Source organism: Delphinapterus leucas, chromosome 9, assembly GCF_059928025.1.
Source record: "Delphinapterus leucas isolate spDelLeu-1000000601 "Yukka" chromosome 9, BTC_Dleu_Yukka2, whole genome shotgun sequence".
Lineage (NCBI taxonomy): Eukaryota > Metazoa > Chordata > Mammalia > Artiodactyla > Monodontidae > Delphinapterus > Delphinapterus leucas.
The window spans coordinates 67954062-67971960 of NC_143137.1; the positions used below are offsets into that span (position 1 = coordinate 67954062).

A 17899-nucleotide genomic window follows, 5' to 3' on the forward strand; every position below is an offset into this window, starting at 1 on the left:
AGAATCAGTTTACCTGTTTAAATGTGAGACATTGCCAAAATTCAAAGATTATTACAGAAAAGAATAGAGCACAGCTATAATAGAGAGAGCTTATTTTCATCTTCAAAGTGACAGATAACTTTTTCACACTCTATTTAAAATGAGCACCACTTACAGCTTTATCTGTATAGGTCTCTTCATAAAATGTTAGTATCAGAGCAAACTGTACAACTGCATATGTCTTTAATAGCCGAGATGCTGCTGATGAGAAGGGAACTTCTTCCCCCTTGACCTAGGAAGATAAGAAAGAAGCCTTTCCGTTATATTGTTCCCTTATCTCTCACACTGAAATTCACACTAAGTGAAGAGGAGATATGCAAAAAGAAATGAAAGGTTTTGCTATCTTTTTTAATCCTCGAAATGACTCTAACGTTTATTACTTTGGATAGAAAAAATGTAAAAATTAGGAGACTTGTTTTTCATTTCAGAAGCATTATGATTCTGATCTACTCTGCTTTATATAGAGCACTGTAAGAATTTATACTGATGATTAACATAAGCAAAATGAACATGTAATACGAAATATGAAAATATGTCCGTGATTATACATCAAAGTATAGCACAAGAGAAAATGGAAGGTGATTTGGGATAGTGTAGATATTCATGCTTCAAAGGCAAATACTGTCTTATTGAAAACAGCTTTCCCAAACTACAGTTTCCCAGAAATAATATAATCCTATCCTTATAATGCAGATTTAGGCATCAATATAATTTTAAAACATTCACTTTGAATTATCCATTGCAAAAAAAGAAAATAATAAGTGAACCGTAGCTGACTAGACTTTCTGGAGCTGAAATAAGCAAATTATTTTCACTTATATCAAGTCAGATCATTGTTATATAACTAACTGTGAACATAACCAAGTGTCTGGAAATTCCAACACAGCAGCTTTCATAAGTGGAGGAGAAAATATCCTTATTCAGATCAGGATTTTTGAAAAATAACGATATTCAAATAAAACATATTTCATTTTCTTGAATACTGGCTAATTTTTACACTCATAATTATCTTTGAAATCAACAGTAGCTTATTGTTTCTATATTACTAACAATGACAGTTATTTTGATAAGCAATCTCAATACATATCCTAAATGATTGGAAAGAAATTCCTTTTCCTCCATTTCATAAGAGAAATTCCACATTGAAACTGAATTTTTCATTTGATTTTCAGTGTTTTAAACCTCTACCTTGTTTATTTTTAGTTTTTCATGGGATTTCTGTACTTAATGCTACTACGCCACTAAGAAATGAATAGAGTTGTAATCTAATCTAATAACCACATCATTTCCGTATGACTTTAGACCTTTTATTCTGGAGACCTCAGTTTTTCATGGACAAAATGAAGGCTCGACTGAATCTTCTCTAAGGCTCTCTGTGATGGATCCATAAGTGTCTGTGTGGTTTCTGCACTACACAAAGGCTCTCGGCTGTGGGTCTGAGCCAAGAAAACCAGCCTCTGCTGCTCTGCCCCAAACTATGCTCCCTAGTAAGAGGCAGTGTCCGTCTGGGAGAAGGCACCCCTCTTAATGGCCCCTAGGTGGTGTCCACTTATTAATTTACACATTACAGGGCTGTATCTGCCTAAGGGAACATCTTTTTTCAGATTTGCATGAAGTCAGCATGTATTACAGGCTGGCTGTAGACCTGACAATATGAAATTAATCTTTGCCATCATAGAATTCATGAACTTTAATTACCTCTGGAATTTCTTCATTCAGTCCAAGTCTTGGTTTACCTGGACCCCATCCTGGTCCTTTAAATATGACAGAAAACTTATTGAAGAATCCAGGTGTGGCCCAGAATGTAGTCCATATGGTAAGTAAATGGTGGAACTAGAAGAATAAAAATATAGTCTATTTAAGATAAGAAAAGACCATAACAAAAAAGATTAAATACATTAAATCATGGATTTTATTTTATTGTTTAATGTAACTTACAAATTATTCTTTAATATATAGGTTATGTATAATTTGCTAATATTGATTAATATGCAATTGCATTATAAATTGAAATTCATTCTATGCATTCTGCATACCTTTACATTTAAATGTGTTCTTGTCAATATTTCTGAAGCTCCACAAAATTATAAACAGGAAATTTAATAATAGGGCAATTGTTTAGAAAATCAGCAAAGAATAAAAAGTGAGTTCAGAGAATTTGCTTCCAATGGATTTAACTAGCAGCCTGGGCACTCGACAGCCACATCTCGCTAAATGGTTTTTAAAGTTGAACATGGAATCATACAAATATTGCATATCTGTTATATATTTTTTAAATAATCTTTAATTTAATGTATTGAATTACAGACAAACACCTCATTTTAAGAAAAAATGTTCAAAACCATTTCTGATGGTAGACCTCTGAGGATTAAATAGATAGACCACATTCTGTAATAGGAAAAGTTTGCTGAGTCAGAAGTTTACCTTGAGGCTTATAGCAGGAATTCACATTCTTTAAATAACACACATTTGATATGTATAAAGTTAAAAGTATGCCCACACATGACAAGGACTCAACAAATACTGGCTATTAGGATAAATAGCTATACATATCATATATGTTATAAAAATGTATCATAGGATTAAAAATAATCCTAGATATTGGGTATCAGCTGTTGACTCTCGAAATGAGTTCTATTATACATGTAGTGATAAATTAATGTAGAAAGAAGTTATGGCTCTATCAGAATTTGTGGTCTCATTGGTATTTTCACTATCTCTTACAGAATTTAAACTGCTAGCATTATAAAAATTGTTTTTAAAATTACTTGAAATATTATAATAAGGAATCTGCAGCAATTAAGCAACAATGTAGGATTTAGCTGAGCTGATTTTAAAGAAAAAGGAAATATTAGATGGAAACTTATCCTGAGGCTTTGCAATAATAATAACACAGAAAATTAATGTTACAACACGCATTAATATACTTACCTGTTTTGTTATTTTAAAAACTGAGTACAAGACTTCCCTGGTGGCAGAGTGGTTAAGAATCCACCTGCCAATGCAGGGAACACAGGTTTGATCCCTGGTCTGGGAAGATCTCACATGCCGCAGAGCAACTAAGCCCATGCGCCACAACTACTGAAGCCTGCACACCCTAGAACCCACACGCCACAACTACCAAGCCCATGTGCCGCAACTACTGAAGCCCATGTGCTCTAGGGCCTGCATGTCACAACTACTGAGCCCACGTGCTGCAACTACTGAAGCCTGTGCGCTTAGAGCCCGTGCTCTGCAACAAGAGAAGCCACCACAATGAGAAGCCTGCGCACCACAGTGAAGAGTAGACCCCACTCGATACAACTAGAGAAAGCCTGCGCGCAGCAACAAAGACACAAAACCAAGAAAAAAAAAACAACAAAAAAAAACCTGACTGAAATCTTACTGCTATCATTCTAGACACAAACCATGAGAATACAGGGCTTTTAAATAAGGAGTACTTTCTCACTTACTTGTTTTCCAATGCCCTGAAACTCTTGGACTCCAAAGGAAAGCAAAATGAATGGTCTATACCTAGTATTAAAGGGGAAAAAAGCCTCTCCATCTAACAGGGGCCATCCTAAGGTGCTTTTGATGCCTCTGATGGGAGGGTGAGAAATTTAGCTAATATAAAGGAATACAAGTGAAAGTAAATACGTGATTTTGTAGGTTTAGGAACTCCTAATTATTACAACTTGCTGATTTGATATTTCTTACAATATAAGTGAGTATGTAGGAGACTAAAACTTAGACACAGTTGTGACAACTATTATGCTGAAGGCAATGTTTACATGAGGGCAGAATTAGCAGCAACTCATAAAGACCTGTGATTTAATATTTTGTCTCCAAATCCTAATCATCCAACTCCTTGTGCAGCTCATGTGATGCAGTTTTCAACTTCTTATTGTATCTCGAATATGAACCCCTTTTCCTCCATGTGTGTACACTCCCAAAGCCTTGCTAGCTAAAGGATTGCCAAGAACCAGCAGTGTCGGCATCTCCTGGGAGCTTGTTAGAAACACAGTATCTTGGCCAGATTTCAGACCTACTGAACCCTACTTTAATAAGATCCTCCCATGATTCATATGCACATTAAGTTTGAAAGGCTCTCTCCTAGAGGGCAGAGACCAAGCTGTATTTACTTCTTAATCTCTACATTATGAAGACAAGACCACGCCCAGTGAAGAAGTGGCTCTTAATGTATTATCTTGAAACTGATTTCAGTTCTATAAAGAACGTACCTAGCAATGTTTATTATTAAGGAAGTACCTGAAAATATTTGTTAGTATTCTCCTGAAAAAAATCTATCATATTCTTGGTAATGCCTAATCAAAAGAAAGAGAACCAAAGACAGAGAGAGAAATGCCACTAGTTGAGAAGAAAGAAGAGAAAGAATCAACTTTTCTCTTCTGAACAGCGACATAAAAATGCCTTTCACTTGAAAATTGAGTTAATCAAGTTTGGGGCTTGGCTTTCAACCCACCCCACTTAGGTTAGCATCTGACAAAACTGTGTTTAGGCGGGTGAATTATTTAAATCCTGAGAACCTCAGTTTCATCCACCAAAAAACTGAGGCTAAAAAGAACCACTACCTTATAAGGTTTTAGTAATGGTTAAATTAAACGTGTGCTGTTAGCAATGTCCTGCACATAGTAAAAGGTCAATAAATGTCCATTTATTTTGTTACTTTAACTTTCTTTAAAAACCTTGAAGAAGTAGCTTTGAAAGCAGACCCAACATGAACCTGTACTTTCTTCCCTTTCTGAATGCTGTATATCCAGTCCCCTGGACAGAGCTGTCACTGACTGACCTCTTCATTTTTTCAAGCATTTTTATCTTTTTCTCATTTACTAGTCCCGACCCCTGGGAGTGTCTGCGGTGCTCTGCTACTGACGGATCAGAGCTTCACAGACATTCCTCATTTCTCTAGTGCCAACCATTGAGACCAGCGAACAACCAATACCACATGTCTGACAGAAAACTGGTCCAGGGCAACAAGTCTTAGCAGGTGAGGCAACGTGCAAACCTAACCAACCCGTAATAGCTCCTGACACCTCCGTCCAAGAAGAGGAGGGCAAAGGCCTCACCCTGAATTTCTAACCAGAGTCATGCAGGCTTGAAGCAAATATTTTTCTTACTCTGGGATCAGCCTTAATTATACATTTTACTACCGCTCCTTCTGAATACATGAATATATTTCAGGTCTATTCTGAGAAAGGGTATGTTTGCTAAAGAGCTATTTCTTTTAATTCTAGGTAACAGACATATTTTAAAATTCTTACAATGAATTGTTTTCAAATGTATTCTGCCCAATTTGATTCAAGGCTTTGAGTGCCAGAGTTATTTCTAAATTCTTTTACAGTTAAAATATATAATTTTTAAGGCTAGTGTAATGTACTTCCACCTTTCAACAGCTGATTTTTTTTCAAATATAAAATTTATAAAAGGATGGAATCAATTCAGAAGAAATAAAACCAAGTACATTACCTGCACCTTGAAAGGTTCAAATGAATTAATAGGATGTGTTAGACCATATACAACTTTTTCCTTTTCTGCCTCAAATGTTCCTGGAAGATAAACAACAACGATATGATTTTTGACTTTCTGTGAATGGAGGAGCTAATTTAATTTTTTAAATGCTCATAGTTTAAAGAAGCTAATTTAATTTTTTAAATGCTCATAGTTTTTACTTACCAAAAATTCTATCCCATATAATAAGAGTTCCAGCAAAATTTTTGTCTACGCAATAACGATTTCTGCCTATGAGACAAAATATTTTTAAAAAGTTTTTTGAAAACGGAAGTTATACTTTTTGAAACAATGATATTCCTAAAAATATCTTTTCACTGATAACACTAGACTTTATTTGCTAGTTAACTGAGTATTTATTTTCCAATTGATCTTACTAAAAAGAGCAAAGACTTCCTTAAAGTCATAGATATTTAGAATTATCCCAGATTTTTAAAAAAAGCATCGTTCACAATTTTTCTGGTCTTTAAAAATCTGGGATAATTCTAAGTAATTCTTTTTTTTAGGACTATTAAAGAGCAATAATTAAAAATTAAATGGTCCAGAACAAAAGGCAATATGAAATAAGATAAATATCAATAGTATATGCATTTTTTTGATGTGATCTTTACACCTTTTCACCGCCTCTTTTCCAGGAAGAAAATTTTCCACTTACAGTAAGACTTTCCTATTTTTTTCATCACAAAAGACATAAGTAAAAATTAAGTTACCTTTGATTATATTCACTGACTCAAAACATACATGATATTTTGATGCCCCAAATACTTAAATAGTAGTTTAAATTTAAATAGTTGGACATAGTTTCCTAACTTAAAAAAATTAAATAAACACAATCATATCCACGACTGTAAATCAAACGAAAAAGAATATTAATCCACCAAGCCACTACTCCAATAAATTCAACTGTCTCCACGTGTCCTCATTTCTTTACACATCTTCTATACATGCAAATGTACACATGAACGTAAAGGTACAAGGAAAATTCTCCCCTGGTACAAAAGAAGAGTGGGGCTGGCTACACAGATCCACCATTCATTGCCACACGTAGCGTAGGCTAAACAGTGGCTCCCAGTTGGGTGAGGGAGCACTTTGAACCTCAGGGAATATATGGCAATGTCTGGAGACACTGTTAAGAGTCAATAACTGGGAAGGGATACTATTAGCATCTAATACGTAGAGACCAACATCTTATCATACACAGGGCAGCCCGCACGCTCACCCCGCATTCCCAAGTGAAGAACTATCTGTTCCAAAATGTTAATAGTGCAGAGGCTGAGAATGCCTGATATAAAGCAACATGCATGCGAAGGTGCTCTAAGGCCAAACAGGAAACTAGCAACTATTTCTTTTTCAACGTGGACATGTTTTTCTCCAGTCCTTGTGTTTCCTTTAATATGGAGGGAACAGCAAGAGCATAATGCTCTTGACCTCTGCACCAACTCAGTAATAATTCCCTGTGGTGGAGGTATGACTGTGGAGTTTGGAAGGGGAAACTGCACATGTGCAGCAGGACCCCACCCTCTCCCCACCTGGAGGAGCTTGTGCTTCTGCTCTGCTCCCTGCCCCAGAGAAAGGGACCTGCCCACCTTGGGAAGGCAGGCCTGACGTGTGCCAGTACTACTGCCTGTGATGCCTGGACACTTATAAAAACAGAACAATAATATTTAATATTTTCTTACTAGCTTTCTTCTCTCAAAATGGCCTTTGTGAGATTTATTCATGCCATTACATGTTATAATAGTTTGGACACTTTCATTGCAATATAGTTCTCCATTACATGAATAGTCTACAATGTATCTGTTCTATTGCTGACAAACATGCAAATTATATCTTTTTTTCCTATTACCTAATACAAATAATGCCAACATACACACTCTTTACAGGTCTTTTGGTGCGCAAATGTAAATACTTCTGTTATTTCTTAAGCTAGTGTCTTTAAACCTTAGGCACTAGTCACATGGAATTTTTTTCTTTGTCAGGAAAAAGCAGTGTATGTTGAGTTTTTTCATAGAATTTAGGCAGGGAAGTGAAGTGTTTATTAGGCTTTCCTTAAATACCAACAGTTTTTAAGACCAAGACACTCTGACTGTACACAGGAATGACCCTCAGCGTGGGGTCAAGGAGTAACTTTCAACAAGCTCCTCACAATATGAAGTGTGTACCCCCTCAGCTGGTTAACTCCTTTTTCCATTACATCTGAGGAGAGCTAAGCAAAAAGGAAATTCAAAAGTCAGCTATGGAGAGGATTTTGTTTTGTTTTGTTTTCCTCCAGTCCTTTCTTTATAGATGAGGTTTGTCCAGGTACGAAAGAAGCAGCAAATGCCTATTTGCAGTGTGTGGTGACTAGGTTGGGTAATTGTGCTGAAGTGATACAAAATAATAATGTCATTTTTCAAGAAATGAGGAAGGAATGAAAGAAGAGATCGAATTTCCTCACCATGATGAACCCTATGATGGCTAGGAGTATTAAGAATCAGTTCCAAAGGACCAAGGTTATCGATGACCTGTTTAAAAGAAAAGGAACATAGTTATTAAATTATATATAATATTTAAGTACTCACATTAAAATCCCATATGGGTTAAGAAATATTGCTAGTTCCATGGTTGGCATCAGAGTCCGAAGAAGGTTCTCTATCTTCTGGTATTCATATAAAGATAACAATTAGCTCATCACGATATTCTAAGAGACAATATAGTATAGTAGTGAGGTTAAGAGTAGTGAACTGACTGCCTCAGTTCAGTCCCTGAATCCTCTATTTATTATTATGTGGTATTGGGGAAATCACTTAAGCTTTTTATAAGTCAGATTCCTTATCTTTAAAATGGAAATAATAGTATCTACATAATAATGTTCTGAGGATTACAAATGTTACTGTATTTAGACGCTACCATTGCCACGGCATACTTCTTTAAGTTTCATGTCATTTTATGTTCTTCATCCATCAGCTATGTCTTTGATGACTTATGTTAACAGAGCATAACTAGGCGAAGGGAAACCCAGTATTATATTTGTTTTCTGGAGTTGGTTTCACCCAATAATCAGTCATGCAGTAACTTAGTATTGCAGTTGCATTACGGTGATCCTTGCTTATTCAAACAGACTCCTAAATGTCCTCTTACTGTAGATGCCCCATCTTCCAGTCCATTTCTGAGGCACGATTCAAAGTCAAATATGTAAAGGGGCTTTTTTTGGAATTAAAGAAGCTTTAAAATCGCTTTAAAATTATTCTTTAATGTTCTCTCTCAACATTTCTCAGTAAGAACCCCCTATGCCCGAGTCTGCACACTCTAAAGAGTGTAGAAACCAGGTAGTTACCATAAATTAGAACAGCAGGCCATATTTAAGATATCCATTATGTCATACAGTTAATATTGGACAATGTGGGAAGGCTTTTCATCTCAATTACATTATTCTTTCTTCCATCAACCATGGCAGATAACAGTCTTTTACTTTTCTTTAATCACAATATAAGTACATCTTTTAGAGCCTATTTATGACAAAATCAATACATCGATATTTTAAGAAATTACTCACCTTTAAAGTTAACTTCCATTTAAAGGATATATAAGGAATAAAGTAATATGTTAAATGCTACTTAAGGGAAAAATAGTCACTGAAATCGTAACACTGACATGAATTTGGCAACAAGTCAGTGGTACGAGAAAAAAACAGGGAGCTGGGACTGCTTCAGATGAAAAGATATTTAAGATACATACAACCAAACGTATTGTGGGGATCTTGTTTAGATACTGATTTGAACAAACCAAATATAAAAGACATTTTATAGGCAATGAGAGAAAACTGATTATAAACATAGTATGACATGATAAAAATACTGTTTTATTAGGAGTTATGATGGCATTGTCATTGCATGAGAAAATATAATAGTTTTTTAAGAGTTGTATAACTAAAGTATACGTGACATGAGATCTAGGTTTTGCTTCATCATATTTGGCAATGAAAAGGAAAAAGAAAAAAAGAATAACTGATGAAAATGAATCAAAATCATAGCGTTTTTATTGAAATATAGTTGATTTACAATGTTGTATTCATTTCAGGTATACAGCAAAGTGATTCAGTCATACACATCTATTATCTATTATTTTTCAGATTCTTTTCCATTATAGGTTATTACAAGATATCATAATGATTTTTAAATTGAAGTTATGGAGCTAGAAACATTCATTCTATTATTCTCTCTACTTTTCTGAATGTTTTAAAATTTTTAAGACAAATTTAAATAAAAGAAATTACTACTCTAGTAATATACAGTAATGCTCAGTTAGTCAGTTGAAAATATTGATAGAGCCCTATAGTCCCAAACATACATCTATGTTGTAACTCTTTATATAGCAGTGTTTAATACTTTTTTGGCAACCTCTGACACTGAAACACCCAATTTGCAATTGCTCTGCAGACATGCACAGCCGCAGGAGCCACACGGTCCTCAGCTTGTGGGGTCCTGCACGTTCCTGAAGGAGAAGCAGCAGCAGCGCTGCCACATAACAATGTTGCATCTCTTCATAGGGCAGGTGTCACCAGCATCTCCTTATTAGACTCACTGCACACCTGAAAGAAACAGTCCTTGCCTCCTTCCTTGCTGCCCAGCTTCTAAGGGGTTCTCGGTTTGCATTACGGTACAGGCATGCAAAGGATGCAAATGTTTGCAATGCAGAGGATATGTAATATGCTATCTCTCTCTCTCTCTCTCCCTCTCTCTCTCTCTCTCTCTCTCTCTCTTCTTGTCTCTCTTTTCTAATCTAGAGTTCTATAGCCATTTTTAAAGTTATCCATAAGAAATGTATTATGGGATCCAAACAACAGACTTTTTTTGTTGATCCATAAGACTTTTTCGTTGATTCATACAACAGAACTCATTTATACATGAAAAAAATCTCTGTAGTTTTTAATTTCAGGAGTTCAAAATACGGTGAATATATAGCCCTTATATCAGACCACAGTCCTGTGAAATAAGAGGCAAAAATATTATCCCACAAATGCACTATTAATGACCAGAAATTGGGAGGGGAGTAAGTAGAAATAACCCTTAATTTTATTGGACTACATTGCTTTGTACTGGTGGAAAAATATTTGTTGAGAAGAAGAATGGTGACGGATAGAGAACAAGAAGGGGGTTTCTCAGCAGTCAGGACATTGAAATCTGATGCTCTGCTCAGGCTTTGTATCTTTGGCAGAGAACCAGATGGGAAAGGAGAAAACCATTTTATCCTTGTTTGTGTCTCTGGTGGCGAACATATGTTACAAAAACAGACAACAAAAGGGGGTAGAGGAGACTACACTAACTGGTTTCTGCTACCCAGATGCATTTCTAATCCTTGGTCCCGGCATGTGCAGCCTGTGCAGCCAGATTTAAAGCCCCACAAATGGTAAGTGAATTCAGATGATTGGAGCCTTGGCTGAGGGCATTATTTTTTTAATGTCAAGTACTTTTCCTCAAAGAAAATCTTTTGCTTCTGCAGGCTAAAGCATGGTGATATCAATATTGAAAATTCCTTTTCTTTTTCTTTTTTTAGTAAAATGCCAAGTATAACACAGGCAACCAGAGTTAAATTTCCTTGTAGTGCCTATGAGTACCTTGGAGCTGGGGAAGACCACCTTGGTGTGGGAAATGATTCATCATTCAGACAGCCCAGTCAGAATCTCTCTTGTAGTAAACCCTTCTGATTCAAAGTCATGGAGAAGTAATTAATAACTAATAAGAGCTGAGTGTGATGACTTATCACCCATTTTTGCAAATTCAGTCATTTAGAAATTCAACTGCATCTAGCTTTGAATCATTTCCCGAAAATATTTTACTGTGAACATAATTGGAGCTATTCTCATTTTTAGAAGTTATTTGTCTTGCTTTTTTTTAGATTTAGATGAGTTAATTTAAATTATAAAATTTTAGAACATATAGAGGACTTAAAAATAATATAGTGCAATACTCTATTACAAAAAAGCATAAAACTGAAGCTCGGAGAAGTTAAATTACTAATCCAAGTTTAAACATCTTAGAAGAAGCCCTAAAGTCTTCTCAGTTTCAACTCAGTAATCCTTCTATTTTTCTATCATGTTGCTTTATGAGATATAGCACTTTTCCCATCAAATAAAAGAAATCTAAATTTTTAGAACTTTAACGGGAAATGATAACTAAGTGCTTTTTGACTACATTTCAAAATGAAATCCAGTTATTTAGAAAGAGCCCAGGAATTTCAGCTTCTACATTGCGCTCATGGTATTTTAGGCACTTCTGGGGCTTCTTAGGTCTCTAAAGCAACGGTCTGTGTCTTGTAGCCTGTAGTTTTCTATCAGGGTTTTATAATCTGAGGGCCATGGATGTCTAGAAGGGCCATTTATGGCCTTCAGAAGGCCAAGAACACCCTGAAGTGTCATACCAAATTTTATGAATATGTGACTATGGGTATTTTCTTGGGGAAAACTACTATTTTCACAATATACTCAAAGGGATACATAAGTCCCCAGAGGTTAAGAATCAATGTCCTAAACAGAGTGCTTTAGGTTGTTGCCTTTGCCCTGCTTATTTATATTGTGTTTTTAGTTTATGTATTATTAAAACTTGGGTGCTAATTTCCCACCCAATCTTCAAAGACAGTAACTTTAACATTTTTTTCTGCCTATTTCGTGAAACCATTGTTTTCCAAAAAGATTGTTTCTTAAGCTGCTTTTACTTGTTTAATAATAATTTATTAAAAATAAATAAATAATAAAAGTAACAATTTTATAATTATAAGCTCCATCCATTCTATTGATTAACCTTTATCCAGCAGAAGTGCTCTGGACTGGATTTGCTGGAGTGGTCACAAACTCCTTATTTCTCTCTCCACAATTTATGGTGGATGTAGGGAAGAAGAGTTAAAAGTAAGAGAACAGGAACCATGAGTTTCATCATGTCATTTCATCATGTCATTTCCTCTCATCAGAACTAAAATGAACTCAAATAAAAGGATCTTCATAATGAACTAAATGAAGTCCAAAACATCTGGGATTCAAAGCCGTTCACATTTTTCCTCAAGACCGATCCCAATGCTCTTACTTTTGCCTCTAAGACCTTCATGTCCCATCCTGACCTGTTGGAATCATGCTCTACCTCCAAGACCTAGTTAAATTTTCCAAGCACTCTTCTGGATTTTTCTAAAGGGAATTTTGTTTTCCTTTCTCTGAGTACATATCAAGATACCACTACTTTTTATGTTGGTCTGTCCTATGTCCTAATTATTTGTGTTCATTTCTGTGAAGACAGAAACTGGGTCTCACCCTTCTCGAAGTTTCTCACAGCACATACAACATCGGTTTGCACATAGTGATTTCTCAGCAAGATTATATTGGGTAGATAAGTCAACTTTACTGCCCTCCACACTTCTGCCTTTATAGTAGTGGTTCTTAAACAGGGGTGATTATGCTCCCAGGGGACTGGTGGCAATGTCTGGAGATATTTTTGGTTGTCTCAGCTGGGGAAAGTGCTATTGTATCTACTGAGTAGTAGGTTTTAGTGCCGCTAACCACCCCACAGGGCACAAGACATTCCCCGAAAATAAGAGTTATCTGGGAAGCAGCCGCACAGCACAGGGAGATCAGCTCGGTGCTTTGTGACTGCCTGGAGGGGTGGGATAGGGAGGGTGGGAGGGAGGGAGACGCAAGAGGGAAGAGATATGGGAACATATATAACTGATTCATTTTGTTGTAAAGCAGAAACCAACACACCATTGTAAAGCAATTATACTCCAATAAAGATGTTAAAAAAAAAAGAGTTATCTGTGTCATGTGCTCTAGTCTTGTGTAGTTCAGGAGGGAGGCTCTGTATAATTTCTGTCTTCTAATTGGGAAGTTGGAGGAAGGGGTGCATTAGGGAATGAGCCTGGTAGTTACTGCCAAGGCTAGAGGCAAAACATGAGTCTGGAGTGTCCTTAGAGTTTAAAGCCAGGAAAGTGAGTCCAAACATAATTTTTGTTTTAGTGAGGTGAAAAATTAAGACAAATAACTAAAATAAAGGGGCTAACAACAACAAAAACAACAACAACAAAACACACACAGAAAATCACAGAGGCTAGATGATGAGATAATTGAATATTGAATTATGATAATCATAGGCAGCTGAATTTCTTGAATTACCTTTATGCTCTCTCAGCACCAGTTTGTGTGGGCTTCAGTTTCAATGAAATGAATCAGAAATAGAAAATGTAGTTTCCATGTCATCAAGTGCTTCTGAAAGTTCCTTTGAGAGTTCTCATGACACCCGCACCCCACCCACCCTCCAGTTACACTTTGAGTGAGCTGGATAACTTACAAGTCTAAAAGAGTGATGACACCTTCATAGTACGTAGGTTACCAGCCTGAAATCATTTGGCTTTGGAAATTGATAAACTAAAAGTACACGTGGTAAATCAAATATTTAAATGTCTATTATGAACCGATTGCAATTAATTCTTTCCATGATATAGTTCTCAGAAGTTTTCTCACTACCTTACATTACATGAAAAACATACCTCAATAGGTCTTTCCAATTGAAATTGAAAAATCACTTACAGTTGAACTCTACAAGCATCAAAGTAAGTGTTTTAAATTAGTGTCTTGTCTGAAATTATTTCTTATAAAAGTAACTTAGCCCATTCTATACATTTCTTAATTAGTTTCACGGATTCTTCTGATTGGGAAACATGGGTTAGATTTTTATAGTTCAGTTAAGAATACAGAAATAATTACCGGGTGGTCAAGTTGGATGACAAGATTTCCTTTCAACAAAAGTGATTAATTCAAGAGAAAAGTATTTCGTTTGTCTGTATTGCTTAGAAAATTGCCTCCTCTCACCTCATTTTGACTATTGAGGATAGGGAAGAGACTTTCTAAATCTAATTTTAAAAACTCTAATTCTATTTTTTCCCCAATTTTGGAATAATATGTGAATACCATATTACATTTCTACCCTGCAGTTTTTCTATCTGCAGACTGGCACCAAAATGCTAAAATATATTATTGAAAGGCCACAGAAATCCTTATAACAACTTACTTTTAAGAAAGAAGGCATGAGCTTATAGTTATCTGTAAAGTTCTTTCCAAATAAGAGATGCTTACAAATATTCACGCATCCTGTCTGAGAGGAAAAAATTATAATAGGGAAAATATGTCTTAAAAAGCATGTGTTTTACAGAATTCTCATTATAAAAATGAATGTGCTAACAATATGATAAATGCTGAGGGGCGACTGGGTTGAGGGTGAAGTGAAATGGAATCTCCGTAGCAGAAAAATGCCTGCATTCAGATGAGCGTAGGTTACAGTGACGACATTGACTCTAAGTAATCAAGACTTCTCCTTACAGCATCATGCGTGATTGATGTTCCAGAGGGACCCATACCACTGCAGGCCTCTGGGTTTCACTGCATCAGTATTTAAGGGAAATGCTAAGCCAGCTCCCAATACATTTATCATCTGATATAAAAATCATTGTCATGTTATATTTAACTAAGAAACATATGCTTGAAGTGCAGACTAAAAACAGCAAAACTTTTCAGGTAAATTAGTGGCAAGATTCAGTGCAAACCCAAACTAAAATTAAATGGACTAACAGTTATATTATGATTACTTGCCTTTTTCTTATCTAATTTTCTTTCTTTCTTCCTTCTTTCCTTTTTTCCTTCCTTCCTCTCTTTTTAACTTTTTCCTTCTTACTTTCAACTATCTATCTATCTATCTGCCTTTCTACCTATCTATGTATATGTGTATGCATGGGTGTTTTTATATTAAAAATCTGGAGAATCTTTTATTTGGAAAGATCTTTACAATTAACTATAGGCTCATGCATATCTTTTTGAAAAGTAAGTGATTATAAATATTTCTATGACCTTTCAATAATGCCTTCCAGTATTTTAGTCCCATTTACAGATTAAAAAACCTGAAGGACAAAAAGGTTAATGTATATACATATATTTATTTCTATTAAATATATTTATTATATATACTAAATATTAAATACAAACTCAAATACCAATCAATGACAGTTTTAGGTACCAAACTGCCAGTAAGGGTTTTCTATTAGGGTTGGAAATAATCTGTTTCAGAGGATTAAAACGTGTATTTATAAGTCCTTATCAAAGTCTTTTATTAAAAGCTACTTGCAGAATAATCAGAGCAAGAAGTCTCTTGTCAGGGATTCCATTCATTCTGCAAACATTTATTGAATTTCTATGAACTTTACTAGGTTTTAGAAGTAAAAAGAAATAAAGCGATATGCAGGTACTTCACATAGGAAGCTTATTTACAGTCCAACGGTCTCTTCAATGGAAAGGTAAAGCTATTTCAGAAACAAAGCTTTTCTAAAAACTTATCTTTCTCGTAAAATTTTGTGATTTTGCGGGAAGGATGAGAAAATCATTCTTTTTTTGTTTTGTTTTGTTTTCAATTACAATGCACAGCAGAGACATTTGAGCTTACAATAAATTTGAATATGTAACTGGCACAAGAGTTATTTAACAAGAAGCAAATTGAGTTCCTTTTCCAGGTCTCAAGCTGAAAACTACCCTTCATAGAGATATATGCTTTTGCTTAGTTTTCTATAGTGCTGCTTTGCAAACAGTCCCATTGCTTGTTGCCAGAGAATGCTGTAGAGAATTCTCCCTTGTTCATAAACTTCATCTGACTGTATGGAAATTAAAATAACCTATGTGGGTTTCATTTATTCAATAGGTATTTACTGAGTGCATATTTTATGGAAAGTACTGTGTTAAGATCTTTTGAAAGGTCACGGAATAAGCCAATGGAAATTACAATTTATTAGCAGGTAGTTTATTAATTTAAAGGTAGAATGAATGACAATGTTAGATTTTTATTGTCTGCATATATATATTTATGTATGAATAGGTTTTTCTCTCAAAAAAAATCTATAGCAATTCCTCACTTAAAGTTTTAGAAAAAGGATAAAATCCATAAATACTACAAGTCAACATATTAAAATAATTTTACTTCTTGTTCTGAATTAGTTGATCTTTAAACACCCATTGTTTTCCTTATTAAAAACTTAATCAATCTGAACATTTATGGATAAATTTATACTGTAGAGCATGTGGTGATGAAATGTAAAAATAAAATCTTAATTATACCCCCCACTAGATCTGCTGTGTTAATTCAAGACAACACATTCAAGTATTTAGACAGATGGTAGTGGAGGCTATATTAGCCTCTGATTTCTCTACAGGGAAGCAAGAGAAAGCAGAGCTCTTAGGATCTGGGCTTGTCTGCCTACTTTCACACTTTGAAATCCTCGACAAATGCTGATTTATTCACAGCCAAATGTTTTCCTATCTGATTAGGCAGTTTTCTACTTCAGTAAGCATGTAATATGGAGGTAGCTGAATTTCCACACTAAGGAGTGAAAAAACAATATTTATAGTTTGGAAATAAAACAATCTGGAGGAATCAGGACTGTTGGGATCATAAAGAGCTTCATAGAGAGTAAATTTTTGATGAATCCATACCACAGGGTTAAAGAGTTAAAAGCTTGGTTTTAAGAAGAATGAGACTTGGCTATGTTTATACAATAAACAAGGGTTTTAAAGAACTGTGTTTGTAATAAATTACCTTGAAGGCTGACTCTTGTCACTTATGATTGTATTATTCCTCAAACAAGAGGACAAGAGGTGGACAAGTTAGCATTCTATTTGAATTCATCTCAGCTTACATTTTGAGTAACACTTTTAACTTTTCCTTAGAAAAATGAATGTAAGTAGCTGCTGAATGTGTTCCTTCAAAGGGAGGTGGATTCCAAGTGACTTCTATAAAGCAACACCAATTAAACTGACCTACGAAAAATGGGAAATATTCATAAGCATAACTATGTAAAACTTCATTCTTGTGTAACATCATTTTATATTTACCAATTTGGTCACTCAGTGAGAAGAGGAACCACATTGTTATTAGTGGTAGTAACATCATGTTAAAAGAAGGTAACTGACAAACTGAGAGCTTAGGTAGTTCTTACACAAACTCCAAATGTTTGACTCATTCTAAGGCTCAGTACATTGTGTCTGCCATGATGATCATATTCCCAATTTCAGTGTCGCTTTTACATTCATTAATCAACAAATGTCAGTGATTACTGACCATGTACCTGGCAGTTTCTAAGCATTAGATACAAATCTGCATTTTAATGTTTACAATCTCATAGGTCAGATCTCCTGTCACTCATTATAAATTTTAGTCTGTTAAATATTTGTAAATACCAATTGCTTAAAGTCAAATATCATAGCATGATTTCTCAATTAGTTGTTTGGAAGCTGCAAGTATCTGTTTGTCATAAATTAATTTGTCCTGTTCCTATTTGCATATTTTCCTTCTAA

At 35.0% G+C, this 17899-nt stretch overlaps 1 protein-coding gene across 1 annotated transcript in view; it reads right to left on the reverse strand.

Moving 5' to 3' along the window:
- Nucleotides 1-17899, reverse strand: part of AGMO (alkylglycerol monooxygenase) — a 182146-nt gene that overhangs the window by 25115 nt on the left and 139132 nt on the right. Inside the window, exons 6-10 of the mRNA XM_022587407.2 lie at nucleotides 7985-8051; nucleotides 5713-5778; nucleotides 5506-5585; nucleotides 1738-1872; nucleotides 155-271 (exon numbers count right to left, since the gene is read on the reverse strand). Coding sequence (XP_022443115.2) covers nucleotides 155-271; nucleotides 1738-1872; nucleotides 5506-5585; nucleotides 5713-5778; nucleotides 7985-8051 — 465 coding nt within the window. The remainder of the gene's footprint in view (nucleotides 1-154; nucleotides 272-1737; nucleotides 1873-5505; nucleotides 5586-5712; nucleotides 5779-7984; nucleotides 8052-17899) is intronic.